The sequence below is a fragment of the Melozone crissalis genome, unplaced genomic scaffold (genome assembly GCF_028551555.1).
Source record: "Melozone crissalis strain CALT ecotype California unplaced genomic scaffold, PUWL_Pcris_2 ptg000056l_1, whole genome shotgun sequence".
NCBI classification, from domain to species: Eukaryota; Metazoa; Chordata; class Aves; order Passeriformes; family Passerellidae; genus Melozone; species Melozone crissalis.
In genome coordinates this window covers 10,180,921-10,197,843 of record NW_026535834.1, presented here as the reverse complement: position 1 = coordinate 10,197,843, position 16,923 = coordinate 10,180,921, and the positions used below count along the sequence as shown (strand labels likewise).

Genomic DNA, 16,923 nt, shown 5'->3' with positions numbered 1-16,923 from the left:
GGATGGATGGATGGATGGATGGACAGCCCTGCAGTTACAATTGGGATGGAACACGCCTGTGTGTGGGACAGGTGCCGACTCACTGGATTGGAAATCTTGGAAAAAGGAATTAGTCGAGAATTTGTTTGGCATGGGAAGCCTGTTCTCCTCAAGTCAGATCCTGCCACTCATCCATCCTTCTCCATCCACCTTCTCCCCAGTGAACTCCTGGGAACTTGGCTGCCAAGTGGGATGAATCCCTGGAGTTGGAATGCAGAGAAGCATCTCCCTTGGGACATCATCTCTTTGTATATGGAGAGACTGAACCACCCTGGACAGGGGCGTTTTTTCCTCTCTGGGATGTGCAATCTTCAGCTCACACCTAATTCCCATAATTCCCATAAAATTCCAGGTGTAGCAGCAGCAGTCAGCACAGGTTGATGGGGAGATGCTGCTGACCTCGGAAAGAAGTGATTAAATTTAATTCTCTTTTCTTTTCTCTCCTTTTCCATGAAATATTTCCATGTAATAGAAGACAAGTAAATGCTCAATAATAAGAGACAGGGCAGCAATTAATTGGAGATTATAGATATAAGTATAATAGAAAGTATAAAAATAAAATAAAAATAAAAATAAATAAAAACCTATAAATATAAATGTAAAATCCCACTCTGAACTGTGACATCCTGTGTCCCCTGGGGAGAAGGATCCACCCTTGCTGGATCCAGGCTTTGCTCCAAGGCATCCTTTAAGCTGCATAAATGATGAAGCAATGTATAAATATCCATTGCTAGGCCAGGAAAAGCAGCAATTCCGAAAAAAAAGCCAGGAATGAAGGTGAAGGATTGACTTTCTGGGCCAAGAATGCCAGCAAATGTGGTAATAAAAAGGGAAAGGCAATAAAAATGTTACATTCCAAATCACATTCCCATCCTTGTTATTACAGGGAGATATTCCCGGGTGTTCTGCTTTAGATAGGAATCTTATTTCAATATTAAAGGAATACAAACCAAGCACTAGAGGCAAATACAAGAATCTGCCATAAAATCAGAGTTTGCTTCATTTGGGCTTCACCCAGGAGGAATTTGCTTTGTCTGCATTTGGAAGCAGGAACAAAAGAAAAATGGGAAGATCTTCCTTTGTACCTGTCCTGGCACTGGGAGAACTGGGAACATCGCATTCATGGAATATCCTGAGTAGGGGGGTCCCACAAGGATTATGGATCAAGCTGCTGTCCCTGCCCAGATCCCCAACAATCCCACCCTGGGCATCCCTGGCAGTGGTGCCCAAACCCTCCTGGAGCTCTGGCAGCCTCAGGGCTGTGCCCATTCCCTGGGGAGCCTGGGCAGTGCCAGCACCCTCTGGAATAGTGGAACCTTTCCCTACTGTTCATCCTATCCCTCCTGGACAGCTCCAGCCTCAGTCCAGTCCTTGGTAACCAGAGGAAACTCTTTAGGAGAGCAGAGATTCACAATCCAAGCCCTCTCTTCCTGTTCCTCCCATTTTTGGACTTCTCAAAGCCTTCCCAGCATGAATTCCTTGTTCAGGTAATTTAAAACCAAAGGAATTGGGCTCATGGCTAAAAATCCAGACCCCAAACCAGTCAGCTCTGCCATCTGTGCCAGGGTCTCTTTGCTCACAACCTCTGAGCTCTTCTTCCATCAGCTGATGCCTCCAGCAGCTGATGGATCCCTGGTTTGGAATTCCAGCTGGGAAACTGGGAATTGTGCCATGTTTTCTGCTTAAGGAGGTTTATTTTTGGAAGAAGGTGTCAAAAACAGGGATCCAGGTACAACCAGATCCTGTGGGGTCATCACCAACATCCAGCCGGCTCCTATTTCCCTCTCCCTTCCTCTCTCCTGGGTTTCATCATTTTTCCTGAACAATTCCAGCAAGGAGCTGCTCTTTGCTCCCACTTCCCATCAAATCTTGAGACAGGGTACAAGGGAACCATGGATAATCCTTCAAAACTTGAAGCAAAAGATAAAAGCACCGACGTCAGCCCAAGCTGGTGGGGCCATTTCCATAATCCTGCAGATGAAAGGGAGCCCTTTGCCATCCTTCAGGAGCAAAGTGGGATGGGATAAAAAGGCTGGGACACATCCCTTTCATCCCGACACTCCAGACAGAGAGAACATGGAAATGAGGGTTTGGATACAGCAGTTTCCCTTTATTTACACCACAAGTTTCACTTTCAGCTCCAATCCCAAAAAAGCAAACAGAAATCTCTGGATTTCTGCAGCCACAGACATGGCAAATCGGATTTAATCTAAAAAATATTAAGAAATTTAGGAAGATTGTTGAGGTTTTCAGCAAATAGGACTCAGTGGAGCAGATAAATGGTCAAACCACACTTATGAAGGGAATATTCCCAATATTCCCAATATTCAGGAATGGGCCTTTACATTGATATTTCTCTGCTAAAGGAGAAAAGAATAGGGAGTTACAGTCAGGGAATCATGGAATCTTGAAATGGTTTGGGTTGGAAGGACCGTAAATTCCATTCAGTGCCACCCCTGCCATGGCATGGACACCCCCTACTGTCCCAGGCTGCTCCAAGCCCCAGTGTCCAGCCTGGACTTGGGCACTGCCAGGGATCCAGGGGCAGCCACTGGAACATGGGAGAGGTTCATGCATGAAGCCCCATAAATTCCAGGAATTACAAATGAAACCTGAAATCCCATAAATTTCAGGAATTACAAATGAAACCATCCTTGCCAGAAGGCGTCAGGACTAAATGGGGTTTGTTATCATTCTCAAAGCCTCTTCCCAAGCCAAGGTCTGTCCTAAATGACTTCCAGGATTCAGGAGGGGAACACTGGGCCATGGAGCTTTGACCAGCAAAGCTTCACCCAGCCATAACTTCCACCCCAGCAGAGCCTCAGCCAGCCAACATTCCCAGTCAAAATCTCCCTTGGACTCTGTTAGGAATAATAAAAATCTTCACCAAACAATAGCAAGCTCTGGGAAATACTCCCAAAACTTTCCAAACATGCCATTTGCACATCACGAGAATGCCTCCATGTTCTGAGGGCTCCGCGTCTCCCCTGCCCTTTGGAATTGGGGTTTCCCAGCACCAATCCACATTTTGGAGTCAGGCTTGGCTTGGCAGGGGAGTGTCAGAACCCAAGACATTCCTCTGGCTGCCCTGAAGGACTCTAGACCCTGGCAGGGGTTCAGAGACCTTGGCACGGAGTCACAAACACCTGTGCCTTTGATTTTAGCCCTTGCAAAAAATAATTTCCAACTTTGTGTGAAGAATTACAAGTCAAGAGAGTTTAAGTAGAATAATGGTTAGTTTGTCACAGGGTGAAAATGTAGAATTTGGGGGTTTTTTTAGAATGGGGGTTCAGGGGCAAGATGGAGGAATTTGCACGTGTCCTGTCTTTCTCCTTCTTCTTGGCCTCCATCTTCTGCTGTGATGGTGGCACTTCTGGATTGGTTTAAGGTAGAAGCTCACTGTCTAACATAGGTGATAGGTATTGGGAAGTTATGGTAAATAATGCAGACGTAATTTTTAGTATAAAAAGATAATACCACCCTGAGGGTGGGCAGCGTGCCCCAACCCAACCTGCTGGACAGACCTCAGCGGGTCAGAGAAAGAAAGACAGAGATAAGAAACAATAAACAACCTTGAGAACCAGAACAAAGGAATCCTGACTCCTTCTTCGAGGGTCGGGCTGGGAAAAGAGGCTTGTACGTATCTCAGAGTCACTGTGACCAGCAGAGATTCTAAGAGGGCACAAAGAGAGCGGCAGAGCCCCTGGGAGCTCCTCCCCTGGCAGAACAAGGCCCTACTGATCAGAGGGAATCCGCCCCACTCCCATTCACGCTGCAGCTGCAGCCTTGGGAAAGGAGCTCCCATTCAGAGCTTCCGTGCGGGAGCCATGGACGGGGGTACGACGATCGGGATGGACAGAGACCAGAGATCTCTGAAGCCAGGCCTTGGAACTTGGGGTTTATTACAAAGGGCCTGGGTGGTTTATTGCAAAGGGCCTGGGTGGTTTATTGCAAAGGGCCTGGGTGGTTTATTGGAAAGGGCCCCAAGCAGGGCCCTGCTGGGAGCTGCCAGCCACAGCTCAGAGCAGGCCCCAAAAAGGGAGGGAGAGGTAAAGACAGTGGTAAAGAGAGAGAAGGCAAGAGTGTGTGTCAGAACCCAGGAAATTCCTCTGGCTGCCCTGGAGGGCTCGAGACCCTGCTCGAGGGTCTCAGTGACCTTGGCACAGAGCCCAAGACCCCTGTGCCTTTGATTTAGCCCTTGGAAAAAACAATTACCAACCTTTATATGAATAATTACAAGTCAAGAGGGTTTAAGTAGAATAAGGGTTAGTTTGTCACAGGGTAAAAAAAAGATTTTTGGGGTTTTTTAGAATGAGGGTTCAGGAAGCAAGATGAAGGAATTTGGGTGTGTCCAGCCTTTCTCCTTCTTCTTCTTGGCCCCCATCTTCTGCTATGATGTTGGCATTTTTGGACTGGTTTAAGGTAGAAGCTCACTGTCTAACATAGGTGATAGGTATTGGGAAATTATGGTAAATAAAGTACACCTAGGTTTTAGTATAAAATACAACACTGCCTCTGATGTGGCCAGCGTGCCATGGACTGACCTGTCAGACAGACCTCAGTGGCTCAGAGAACGGATGGTACAGATGAGAAATAATAAACAACCTTGAGAACGAGAGCAAAAGAATCCTGACTCCTTCTTTGACTGCCCAGCTGGGAAAAAGAGACTTGTACACATCTTGGAGTCACTCTGACCAGGAGAGATTCTGAGAAGCGTGGTAAAGAGGATGAGAGAGTAAGGAAGAGGAAAAAGAGAGTGAAGTTCCCATAACAATACAATAAATCTTCTTCTGTGCTGAATATTCTAATTCTCACTAACCAATCCAGTAAAAGATACAAATCCTACAGCATTTAGGATCAATCATACAGCCTGTAAGAATTATTACATTACCACACTGTGTTACATTTTAAACCCTAAAAACTCCTCTTTGGGCCCTTCTGCCAAGCTGTGGGGTCTGCTCTGACCCTTGGGCCTGTCTGCAAGCAGAGGGTGTTGTTCCATCAAAAGGGGATCACCTTCAGCTGGCCACACCATTGTTTACCAGTTGTTCAGTGACTGAGGGATCTCAAAGCTTGCTTTCATTTCAATCTCGCTTATAGTTTCCATATTCTCACAATCTTTTGCCAGGCAATCATATTTATAAGGCCTTCCTGTTTCATCTTCCCCAGCATCACATCCCGGGATTTCAGAGCTGCCTGGGGAGCCAACAGCACTGGTGACAAAGTGCTCTTGGAATTATGGTGGGTCACAAAGCCCAGCCCTGCGGCTCCAGGCACTACCAGGAATTCAAATGGGAATTACATCCATTTCTGTGACCGTGTGTTAAAGGCAAGCCAGGCACCAGTGGCAGATGGATGGAGATTGATTAGGAAATTAATAATTAATGGCTCCAACATAGCCCAGTCCTCACAAGGTGCTAAACCAGCAGGAAACACACCCTGAGCTTGATTAATGACAGGGGCAAGGCTTTCTCAGACTGAGCACAAACCAAGCACTCTTTAGGCCATCATTAACACACTTAATTAGACCAGGCTGCCAAGCACTTGGGCCACAGAAGCTGTGGCTGCTCCATACTTGGAATGTTCCAGTTTTGATGGGTGCAACCTGATCCAGTTAGCAACGTGTCCCTGCCCTGCAGGGCGTGGAATGGGATAATCCTAAACCAACAGGAAACACACCCTGGGCTTGATAAATGACTGGGGAAGTCTTTCTCAGACTGAGCACAAAGCAAGCACTCCTTAAGTCATTGCTAACATGCTTTATTTGACCAGGCTGCCAAGCACTTGGACCAGAGAAGCTGTGGCTGCTCCATCCTTGGAATGTTCCAATTTCAATGGGGTTTGAGCAGCCTGACCCAATGCAAGGTGTCCCTGGCCTGCAGGGCATGGAATGGGATAATCCTAAACCAGCAGGAAACACACCCTGGGCTTGATAAATGACCGGGGCAAGACTTTCTCAGACTGAGCACAAAGCAAACACTCATTGAGTCATCCTCAACACTCTTAATTAGACCAGGCTAATTAAGGCTAAGCACTTTGGACCAGAGAATCTGTATTTGCTCCATCCTTGGAATGTTCCAGGTGGGATGAGTTTTGGAGCAACCTGGGAGAGTGGAAGGTTTCCCTGCCCTGCAGGGAGTGGAATGCGATAATCCTGGAGGTCCCATCCCACCCAAACCATTCTGGGATTTATTCAAGGATCAGATGAAGATGTTGAGGGAATTTGAAGGGGTGGAGTGTCTGCCGCTGCCTGGGATGGGGAGCTGAGGCTGGGATCGCACGGGGAGGAAAATCCATCTGTCATTCTTGGAGCAGCCCGAAAAAATCCACTGCCAACGTGTCATAATTACAGAGAGACAAATAGAGGTATTTAGGCTGGATGTATGGAATTGAGGAAATGTCACAATTGGCTTTAGGGATTACTGGAAATGCAGAAGAAACCCAATAATTTAATAGCAATATCAAAGTACAGGCAGCAAGTCATGTCCTTGACAAGGCTCTCAGCTGTGATGAATGGAAATGAAAGGACATTATTTCCTCCAGTTTGGGGCATTATTTGAAAGGCAGAACCGAAGTAATAGAACATAATTGAATTATATTTTTATATCCATTGCTCTGTGTGCATCCATTTCATTTACAGCCAGCATTTCTTGCAGGAACACAAAGCCAATATTCCTAACGAGACACGCAGCGCTCAGAGAGGAAAGGTTTGAGCTCCCTGCTAGGCTGGAAGCAGCATTCCTGTAACTATTCACTCCAGGAAGTTCAAACAAGAGCGGGTTGGAATTCCCAGATTTCGAGTTAGGATCAGAAAATCACAGAATGGGATTGGGAGGGAGCTTAAAACTCATCTTGTTCCACCCCTGCCATGGCAGGGACACCTCCCACTGTCCCAGGGTGCCCCAATGTCCAGCCTGGCCTTGGGCACGGCCAGGGATCCAGGGGCAGCTACAGCTGCTCTGGCAATTCCATCCCTGCCCATGCTCACCCTCCTAGCCAGGGATTCCTTCTGTAAATCCAACCTAACTCTCCCTTCCTTCATCTCCATTCCCTGTCATCTTTTTTTTTTTTTTTACTTTTATTTTACAGAGGAAAAATCAACATTTTGTTGCTCACCCTGCAATAGGGCAGGTGCTTACTTTTCATCATCAGGCCATCAAAAAACTCAAATTATCCCTAAAAAATATAAACCCAGGGAAAAATAAAAGAAAAACCCTAAAACTGTGTTTATCCTCTGCTGCTACAGAGAGATCCCAGTGGAAGTTGCACATCATGTGAAAAGAGGAGAAAATTCTTCAGCTAAACAGTTCCAGAGTTCTAGAACAGTTCTAGTTCTAAAAATTTGTGTTTAGGCCACATAAAAACATATTCATCTTAATCTCATAATTTCTTTTTCACTTACTCTCTCTTTTCTCTTATTTCCTTTTCACTGCCTTTAAATTTCCAGCACTTTCAGGTCAAGAAGAAATAAAGAGAAGCTTCTCAAATCCCAGATCTTTCAGGTTTGTGTCCTTTTTTTACTTGATACATGGAATGACTGAGGTAAAATATTCCCAGAGCAGCTTTAAGCATTGCAGTTTCTTTAGGATCATCATGGAATGGTTCCTCATGGAATGGTTTGGGGTAGAAGAGACCTCAGAGATGATCTAATTCCAACCCCTCATGTCACAGGCAGGATTTAAGGTTTTCCCTGGCACACAGGAGAGATTTCCATCTGGTAAAATACCTGGATCTGTTTTGGGACAAAGGATTGGCTCCCCCCAGCCAGGGCAGGTGTACCTTGATGGCCAGAGCCACCCTTGTCTGTGTCCCTGAACCTCCCGCTGGGGTCCCTGAGCAGTCACTGCTCCTGTCAGGGATTAAAAAGAATAAAAATCCTATTTTTCAATCTGCCCTGAGCCTGTCCCTGAAATAAAGAGGCTTAAAGTTGAGGCAAGAGCAAGATCATTTTGTCTGGGCACCCTGTCAGAAATGGAAAATTCTGAGGTTCAGGGAGCAGAGTGGGGAGTTACAGGATAGAAATAAAGGATGGAATTACCAGAGAATTTTAAATTGGAATATCCTGAGGGAAAGATCCACAAGGATCACAGAGCTCAACCCCTGTCCCTGCCCAGATGCCCAATAATCCCACCCTGGGCATCCCTGGCAGCTCCTGGAGCTTGGGCTGTGCCCATTCCCTGGGGAGCTCAGGCAGTGCCAGCACCCTCTGGGGGAAGAACCATTCCTTAAAATCAAAAACTATAAATAAATATAACAATAAATCACATTTATGAAGGTTTTTCAGCTGAGCTCAGTCCTTATAAATTCCCGAATCTCCACACAAGCCAATCCAGGTATCCCTATTCATTCCTCAGTGGAATTTCCCTTTTCCCTCCTCCTCTAGAACTTTTCCAGAATCCCTGTGCTTTTCCAGCCTGGGGGCTGCAGCTCTGCTGACTCACATCTTTAAGCTCCTTTTTCTCAGGATTTCAGCTGCTCAGAGTAACCCCAAGATGTGTACGTCTCTTTTCCCAGTCTTGCTGTCGAAGAAGGAGTCAGGATTCCTCTATTCTCATTCTCAAGATTTTTTATAATTTCCTATCTATAACATTCTTTCTCTGACCTGCTGAGATCTGTCCAACAGGTCAGACAGAGGCACGCGGCCTGTCCTTGGGGGGGTGTTATCTTTATATATATATATATATATATATATATATATATATATAAACTATATAAATTAAGTGTACTTTATTTACCATAACTTCCCAATACCCATCACCTATGTTAGACACTGAGCTTCTACTCTAAACCAATCCAGAAGTGCCACCATCACAGCAGAAGATGGGGGCCAAGAAGAAGAAGAAGGACAGGACACCCCCAGATTCCTCCATCTTGCCCCTTGAACCCCCATTCTAAAAACCCCAAAATTCTGCATTTCCACCCTGTGACAAATTCACTACCATTCTACTTAAATTTTTCTGGCTTGTAAATCCTCATATAAGGTAGGTAATTTTTCTAAGGGCTAAGCCAAAGTCACAGGGGTCTTGGGCCCTGTGCCAAGGTCTCTGAGCCCCCTGGCAGGATCTCGAGCCCTCCAGGGCAGTCAGAGGAATTTCCTGGGTTCCACCTTTTTTCCTGGGTGCTTTTCCTCTCCCTTTCCCAGAACTTTGCTGCCTCGTGGGTGGGCTCATGCTGCCATTCAGACACAGAGGTGGCAATGAGTATTACAGCAGGAGGAAGGGAGGCGGATCTCAGCTTTTCAAGGCGCTTCCTCACTGCTTCTGCTCAGGACAGGCTACAAAAGCTCCCAGCTCCCACACTGCAGATCCCAGCTCCCACACTAGAGAGATTCATTCCGTGGGGTGTAAGAGCCTAAATGAGGGATGTGGGACTCCAGGAAGCTCTTCCTAATGCAGTTTATTGCATCTAAGACATTACAGCAGTCCAGGGTTATGGGTGACCGAGCTGTGCCCACAGCTGTCAGCTCCAGCTGCAGGCAGGCCAGGAGTCCCCCATCCCTCATTCAGGCCCTGACTAATGGTGCCCCAGATTGGACGCCACTGTAAGAGCCTGAATGAGGGATGTGGGGCTCCAGGGGCTCTCCAAAATGCAGTTTATTGTATCCAAGGTGTCACAGCAGCCCAGGGCCATGGGTGACAGAGCTGTGCCCACAGCTGTCAGCTCCAGCTGCAGGCAGGCCAGGAGTCCCCTATCCCTCATTCAGGCCCTGACTAATGGTGCCCCAGATTGGACGCCACTGTAAGAGCCTGAATGAGGGATGTGGGGCTCCAGGGGCTCTCCAAATGCAGTTTATTGTACCCAAGGTGTCACAGCAGCCCAGGGCCGTGGGTGACAGAGCTGTGCCCACAGCTGTCAGCTCCAGCTGCAGGCAGCCCTGGACACCCTTAGTTTAGGTTCCAATGCATTATAGACTTTTCTGTGCTGAGCATCTTCATACAGCAGAACCAATCTACACCTTAACTGTTACCTATAGCCCATCATAACTGCTGTAATTACCATATTCATGTCACTGTTCTCCAGTCACTAACAGTCAGTGCATTACAGTTTCAGGTAGAAGTTGTTTTTCAGTTTTCTTGCAGTGGAAAATTCTGAGACCTTTTTTCTACTTGCCACATTTGCTGCCTTGTTTGCCTGTGCTCTCTTTGTGCTTGGTAAAAACATCTTCTTGTTTGGGGTGGGTTTACCCTGTGCTCTAAGCCATAAAAACCCCTTGTAACTAACACACCCTTTGCCTCCTTGGTTATCCAGTGAGACTGGCTCAGCAACTCTTTTCTTCTATATCAAAACTTGCTTCCATCTCTATTCCATCTTCAGATTCTACATTCAAAAATCTTTCTGCCAAGCACACACATCTGTAAGACTTTCTTGTCAAACTTTCATCCTTCCCAACAGTGGGAATTTGATCCAGAGGCACTGAGGGAAGCAGGATCCTCCCTTTGGCAGCTTAAACCCATCGTGGAATTGCCCCTTCCCTGCTGAATTTAGATGCATGTAGGATTAAATCCATGCAGGATTAAATCCATCCCAGCCAGGCCAAAGTCAGGCCTGCAAGCCGAGGTCGTGGATCTAAGAACCCCTAGAGCACAATTCCTGCTTTCCAAAAATAGAAGGGATGAGTTGTTCCTCAATTCCCCGAGTCTAGCTCTGCCTGAACAGCTCCAGACACCTCAGCCCAGCCCTGCTGCAACAGCAACATCCTAATTAGTGGATTAGGGCTGGCTGCCTAACGAGGAGCTGCCAAGGAGGGACCCTCAGGCTTCTGGAGGACACAGGAACAAACATCAGCAATGTGCTCAGGAAAAGGGAGCTGGGATCCAGGGATGTAGTAAAAGGGAATTTTTTGGGAATGCAGGGGAGCAGCTCTGGTTGGACCTGGTGTTTGTGGGGCTGGGAACGTGGAGAGTTCTGCATGCCCACAGGGTTGAGCTTCTCCAAGGAGATCAGCAGGACCTGGGGACACTGGGATGATGTGAGCCCCAGGGAATAAAGGAAATGTTCTTTATACACTCATGGAATTGTTAGGGTTGGAAAACACCTCTAAGACATTGAGTCCAATCATTCCTGCCAAAGCCTGACCTTGTCCCCAGGTGCCACATCCACAGGGATTTAAATCCCTCCAGGGATGGGCACTCCAAACCTCCCTGGGCAGCTGTACCAGGGCTGGGGAACCCTTTCCATGAAGGAATTTTCCCAAATTCCAGCCTGACCCTCCCCGGGTGACACTTGAGGTCATTTCCTCTGATCCTGGAGGTTTTTACATGGAAAATGGGAACCCGACCCCCCCGGCTGTGCCCTCCTGGCAGGAGCTGTGCAGAGCCACAAGGGCCCCTGAGCCTCCTTTGCTCCAGGCTGAGCCCCTGCCCAGCTCCTCAGGGATTCCTGAAACAAGACACTCACACTCCAACAGGGAAAATCCTGCTGGAAAGGGAAAGAGGGAAAGGAAAAAAGGGAAAAGGAAAGAGGGAAAAGGAAAGAGGACAATCCCTCATTCCATGCCAGGACCATATTCCCTGTGAGCCCTGCAGGGAGCCAAAACCAGCCACGATAACAGGATTGGTAGGGCAAGGTTTAGACCTAATAAGGAACAGGACTGGGGGATCATTTGGGATCCCTTCCAGATTTATTTCTTATTATTCCTAAAGAATTATCCTGGAAAAGCTGTGGCTGCCCCTGGATCCCTGGAAATGTCCAAGGCCAGGATGGACATTGGGGCTTGGAGCAGCCTGGGAAAGTGGGAGGTGTCCCTGCCCATGGAACTGGATGAGATTTAAGCTCCCTCCATCCCAAACCATTCTGGGATTCCATAAAATCATCCACCTGCAGTGCTCAGCTTGGAGCACCATCAGGATTTCCAGCCCCTTTCATACAGATCCCAGTCACCTCCCCCCAGGAATGCCAGGAAATGTGAAGAGAAATATTTTTTCCACCTTCCATAATTCCCTTTGCAGTGCATTGTCTGACTGACGGGAAACAAAGCAAGTTTATCATGACAGGCTTCAGCCTAATCGAGGGATTAAAAGTGAATTAAGCCTTTTTTAATTTGTCTCCCACCACATGCCCCAGACAGAGCAGCAGCTTCAGCTGTGATTTCAATGAGCTGTGGCAGGCAGCTGAAAAATCACGGATTGAAAGACTCTTCTTGCTCGGGAAAAGTTCCTGGGCTGGTTTATTTTCTCCTGGAAGCTGCCAAAGCTCAGCCTTAATTTATGGATTAATGATCACCTGCACTAAACTGGCTGCTAATAGACAAAGTAATATCATTTCCAAATGAATCAGTGCCACCCAAGCTGCTTTGTGGAGCGAGATAAAAGCCTGATTTGCCTTTCCTCAATCATATTACAGGAGCTATTCTGAGGAGCCCAGAATTCCCGTGGTTTTCTGGGTAAATATCCTGCTTTTTCTCTGGCATTTTGAAACAATGAACGCTCTTGAAAAGCTCCATTCAGGTTATTCTTAGCTCGGAGTGTTGCATGTGCCATTTAGCAGGAGCTGGGGGTAAAATTCCCTTTTTTTAGTGCCTCCCATGAAAACTGGTGACACCATCAGCTGTCAGTAATTCCTCTTTGACACTCAGCTGAGCTGGGCTTGGAACAGCAGATCCAGAGATTTCTGCATGGGAAGAATTTGTTGCTGCTCAGAGAAACCTGAGCAAAGCACCATGTAGGTGGAGGCAGAGAGAATCCCAAAATCATGGAATGGTTTGGGATGGACGGGCCTTAAATCCCATCCCATCCCAGCCCTGCCATGGGGCTGCTTCCATTCAAATTTCTTATCTATTAAGAATTTTGCAGATTAATTGCTGCCTTTAGACACAAAATCAGCCTCAACAAGCCCCTCTACCTTCAGCTTCAAATTATTGTTTTTGATTGTCACCTTGGGCTTTGGCCTGTGCACAGTGACACTGCTGGAGTGGCCTCAGCTGCTCCATTTTCAGGACCCACTTTGGGTTTTGGGGTTGGCTTTGTGTTTTAAACTGGTCTGTTCCAGAAAAAAAGAAATGTTTTTGACTGAAAAGGGAGGTCACAGCATTGGAGGAGGGGGCTGAGGATGCAGGGTCTCATGGAACAACTGGAGAGAGGGAAATGTCCCCCTCTGTCCTGTCCTTGGAAGACTCCACCTGAGAAATTCCAGTTCTGGAATGCTCAGCACAAGAAAGTTGTGACTTTGCTGGAGAGATCCAGAGGAATCCACAGAGCTGCTCCAAGGGCTGGAGCTGCTCTGGAGCCAGGCTGGGAGAGCTGGGAATGTTCCCCTGGAGAGGAGAAGGCTCCAGGGAGAGCTCAGAGCCCCTGGCAGGGCCTGAAGGGGCTCCAGGAGAGCTGCAGAGGGACTGGGGACAAGGGATGGAGGGACAGGAGCCAGGGAATGGCTCCCAGTGCCAGAGGGCAGGGATGGATGGGAGATTGGGAATTGGGAATTCCTGGCTGGGCTGGAATTGCCAGAGCAGCTGTGGCTGCCCCTGGATCCCTGGCAGTGCCCAAGGCCAGGCTGGACATTGGGGCACCCTGGGACAGTGGGAGGTGTCCCTGCCATGGCAGGGGTGGCACTGGGTGGGATTTAAGATCCAACCCATACCATTCCCTGATTCCATCAAATGCAGAACAGCCAAATTTCCCCATTCTGATCCCACAAAATGCAGCTGAATTAAACACAGAACCACAGCAGTGACAATAAATCTGGGACATCTTTGCACCTCGCAGGTGTTCCTGGCTCTCCTTCCCATCCCTCCAGCTTCCAATTAAATCCCATGGACAGGACAGGACTGAAACAGCTTCAACTTCTGGCTCTGATTTTCATTACTTTGGATTTATCCTGGATTCCTCTGGATTTACAATTTCTCTAATTTCTCCCAAGTTACACCAGCTGAAGTTCAACTGAAGAACTTCTGTGAGGTAAAGTTTTGCTAAATGAGCAAAGTTTTAGTTTAGAGTCACCCCCACGTCAGTCCCTGTCCTTAATGAGGTCCTGCATTAATCACTTTGCACACCTAATCCCACTGTTGATGCTTGTGATCAAATTCTTAATGGAAAAGAGGGAATCTTTGTTATTTTCCAGGTTTGTTTGCTTGGGAAATTACTCCAGAAAAGACAATTTTCTCCCCAAATAACCTTGGCATGTGTAAGGTGGCAATAATTCCTTCTTTTGGCGCAAAATTGCCCCAGGATCACCCATCCTGGGCTCAGGCAATGAGAGTTTGCTGCTCCCCAAGTGCTGGAACATCAATTTCTTTGAAGATGAGGCTCAACACGACCTGAGACTGTGCTGGCTCCAACAGCAAAGTAATTCCAAGGAAAAATGGGAGCATGATCAATTCCCATGCTCTCTTGCCATGGATGAGGGTCAGGAGTTGCTCCCAACTCCCAACCCCACCTCTCATGGCAAGGATTCTCCTGCCAGGAAAGCAGAGCTCCTCATGAAGTTCAAACCTCACTTCAGGGTATTTTTTTTCCCCTGGAAAAATTTATGGGAGTGTAAATAAAGGCCTTTTAATAATTTTCCTGGATATCTTTGGAGAAAACCATAATTCCTGGTGGAGCTGATTTCAGGCGTTGTGGACAGCAGTGGGAAACCACAGCTCTGCTGTCCAATCAGCAATTCCAAAAAAGCTGGAGGAAACTCCTTGGAATAAAGCCCTGAGGATGGGAATGATGGAAAATATGGAAGTGCAAATAAAATTCCTCGTTGATACCAGCCACGCTCAGCATTTCAATTTTGTGTTCATTTTCTCCCTGATTTCAGACACAAATTATTAAGGCTAACCCACCCTAATCTAACCTGAAGTCTCCAAATGTTCCAACACTTCCTGTGGGATTGTTTTCCAAAGCACATTGCCCTGAAATTCCTGATTAGTCAGAAATCCAAGCTCAGTTTGGCTCTTTGGTGGGAGGTTCAGAAACCATTTCAGACACGTCCTGTGCTGATCCTGGACATGGAGCCTTTAGGAGAGGCAAAATATGGGATTTCCATCCTCCCCCAGCATTCCCAAGTGCATTTCTTGGGATTGACCGTGGGGTTACAGCCACAACGAGAGGGAGAGACACAACTGACTGATCCATGGGGGATGAGCCCAAAAACCAGAATAAATTCACAACAAATTCCAAAAATAGAAACAACTTTTCCATGGATTCTACCTGAAGGCGTAGAGACCTTCCCAAAAACGGATTTCAACACATTGGAAATATCCAATAACCCCTCAGATATTCCCATTTGGAACAATTAAACCCGAAAGGAAACATTTTGGTTGGAATCAATGAAGGAATTGATGTTTAGGTCGATGTAAGAAAAGGTCAAATCAATCCCTGAAATCGATGCCAGAGTAGAGAAAGGTTGGGGTTTTCCCATGAAATATTTTGTAGAATAAAAATTCTAAAGTTTCAACAGCTCAGGGAAGACAAGGAACTACTGGAGGGATTCCAGAGGTGATGGAGCTGCTCCATGGAGCCCCTCTGCCCCTCTGGGGCCAGGCTGGGAGAGCTGGGGGTGCTCCCCTGGAGAGGAGAAGGCTCCAGGGAGAGCTCAGAGCCCCTGGCAGGGCCTGAAGGGGCTCCAGGAGAGCTGCAGAGGGACTGGGGACAAGGGATGGAGGGACAGAACACAGGGAATGGCTTTTAGGTGGAAAAGGGGAGATTTAGCTGGGATATTGGGAAGGAATTCCTGGCTGGAGTGACCAGGACAAGGGGGAATGGCTTTAAGCTGGAAGAGGATAGATTTAGATGGAATATCAGGAAGGAATTCCTGGCAGGGAGGGTGGGAGGGGCCGGGATGGAATTCCCAGAGCAGCTGTGGCTGCCCCTGGATCCCTGGCAGTGCCCAAGGCCAGGTTGGACATTGGGGCTTGGATCACCTGGGATAATGGAAGCTGTCCCTGCCCATGGAAGGGGTGGGAATGAGATGGACTTCAAGGTTCTTCCCACCCAAACCATTCCAGGATTCCCTGGAAGAGCCTCAGATTCCAGAGCTGAGTGCAGCCAGGGCAGGAGGTGCTGCTGGGACTCACCAGTTTTGTTGGAGAGGCGGAAGGACACCATTTTATCCGGGATGCTGCAGACATTCCGCACTGAGGCGATGCAGCTGTAGTTGGCGTAGTCCTGAGGTCGCAGATTCTTCAGCTTCAGGATCTTGGTTTCTCCCTGGAAAAGGAGGAGAGAACATCAGGAAGGGGCAGAGGAAAAAAGGATATGGATCTGGGATTTCCATCCTCCCCCAGCATTCCCAAGTGGGTCTCTTGGGATTGACCTCTGATGTTATATCCACAAGTGTCACTGTCAAATTTTCTGAAAAATCCCTTCACCAGGATTCCTTCTCCTGGGAAGCTGAGAAGTCTCAGAGAAAAATGAAAATAATATTATGTCATTTATTTCTCCCTGTTTTGCTGCTTTGGAATGTGGTTGGAGATTGTTTATCCAACATGTGAATTGTTTTGACTTAATGACCAATCATGGTCCAGCTGTGTCAGGACTCTGGAAGAGGTCACGAGTTTTTCATTAGTATCTTGTTAAGCCTTCTGTCTGTATCCTCTCTCTATTCTTTAGTATAGTTTTAGTATAGCATTCTTTAATATAATATAATACCGTAAAATAATAAATTAACCTTCTAAGAACATGGAGTCAGACTCATCATTTCCTTCCTGCCACAAAAGACCCTGAAAATACCACACACAAAATACAACACGACTGGTCCAGAAGGGATGACCCTAAAAAAAGGAGTAAATTCACAAGAAATTGCACAAAATAGAAACAGCTTTTCCAAGGATTCTACCTAAAGGCTTCGAGATCCTCCCCCAAAGGATTTCCAAAGGATACAGTGAATATTAACACTGAAAAGTGAGGGGGAAATTGCTCTGATGGAGTCCCTCAAGCAGCAAATTGTTCAGAATTATTTATT

At 47.1% G+C, this 16,923-nt stretch overlaps 1 protein-coding gene across 1 annotated transcript in view; it reads right to left on the bottom strand.

Annotated features, from left to right (window-relative positions):
• Nucleotides 1-16,923, bottom strand: part of MDGA2 (MAM domain containing glycosylphosphatidylinositol anchor 2) — a 216,407-nt gene that overhangs the window by 98,148 nt on the left and 101,336 nt on the right. The window contains exon 5 of the mRNA XM_054286873.1: nt 16,037-16,169. Coding sequence (XP_054142848.1) covers nt 16,037-16,169 — 133 coding nt within the window. The remainder of the gene's footprint in view (nt 1-16,036; nt 16,170-16,923) is intronic.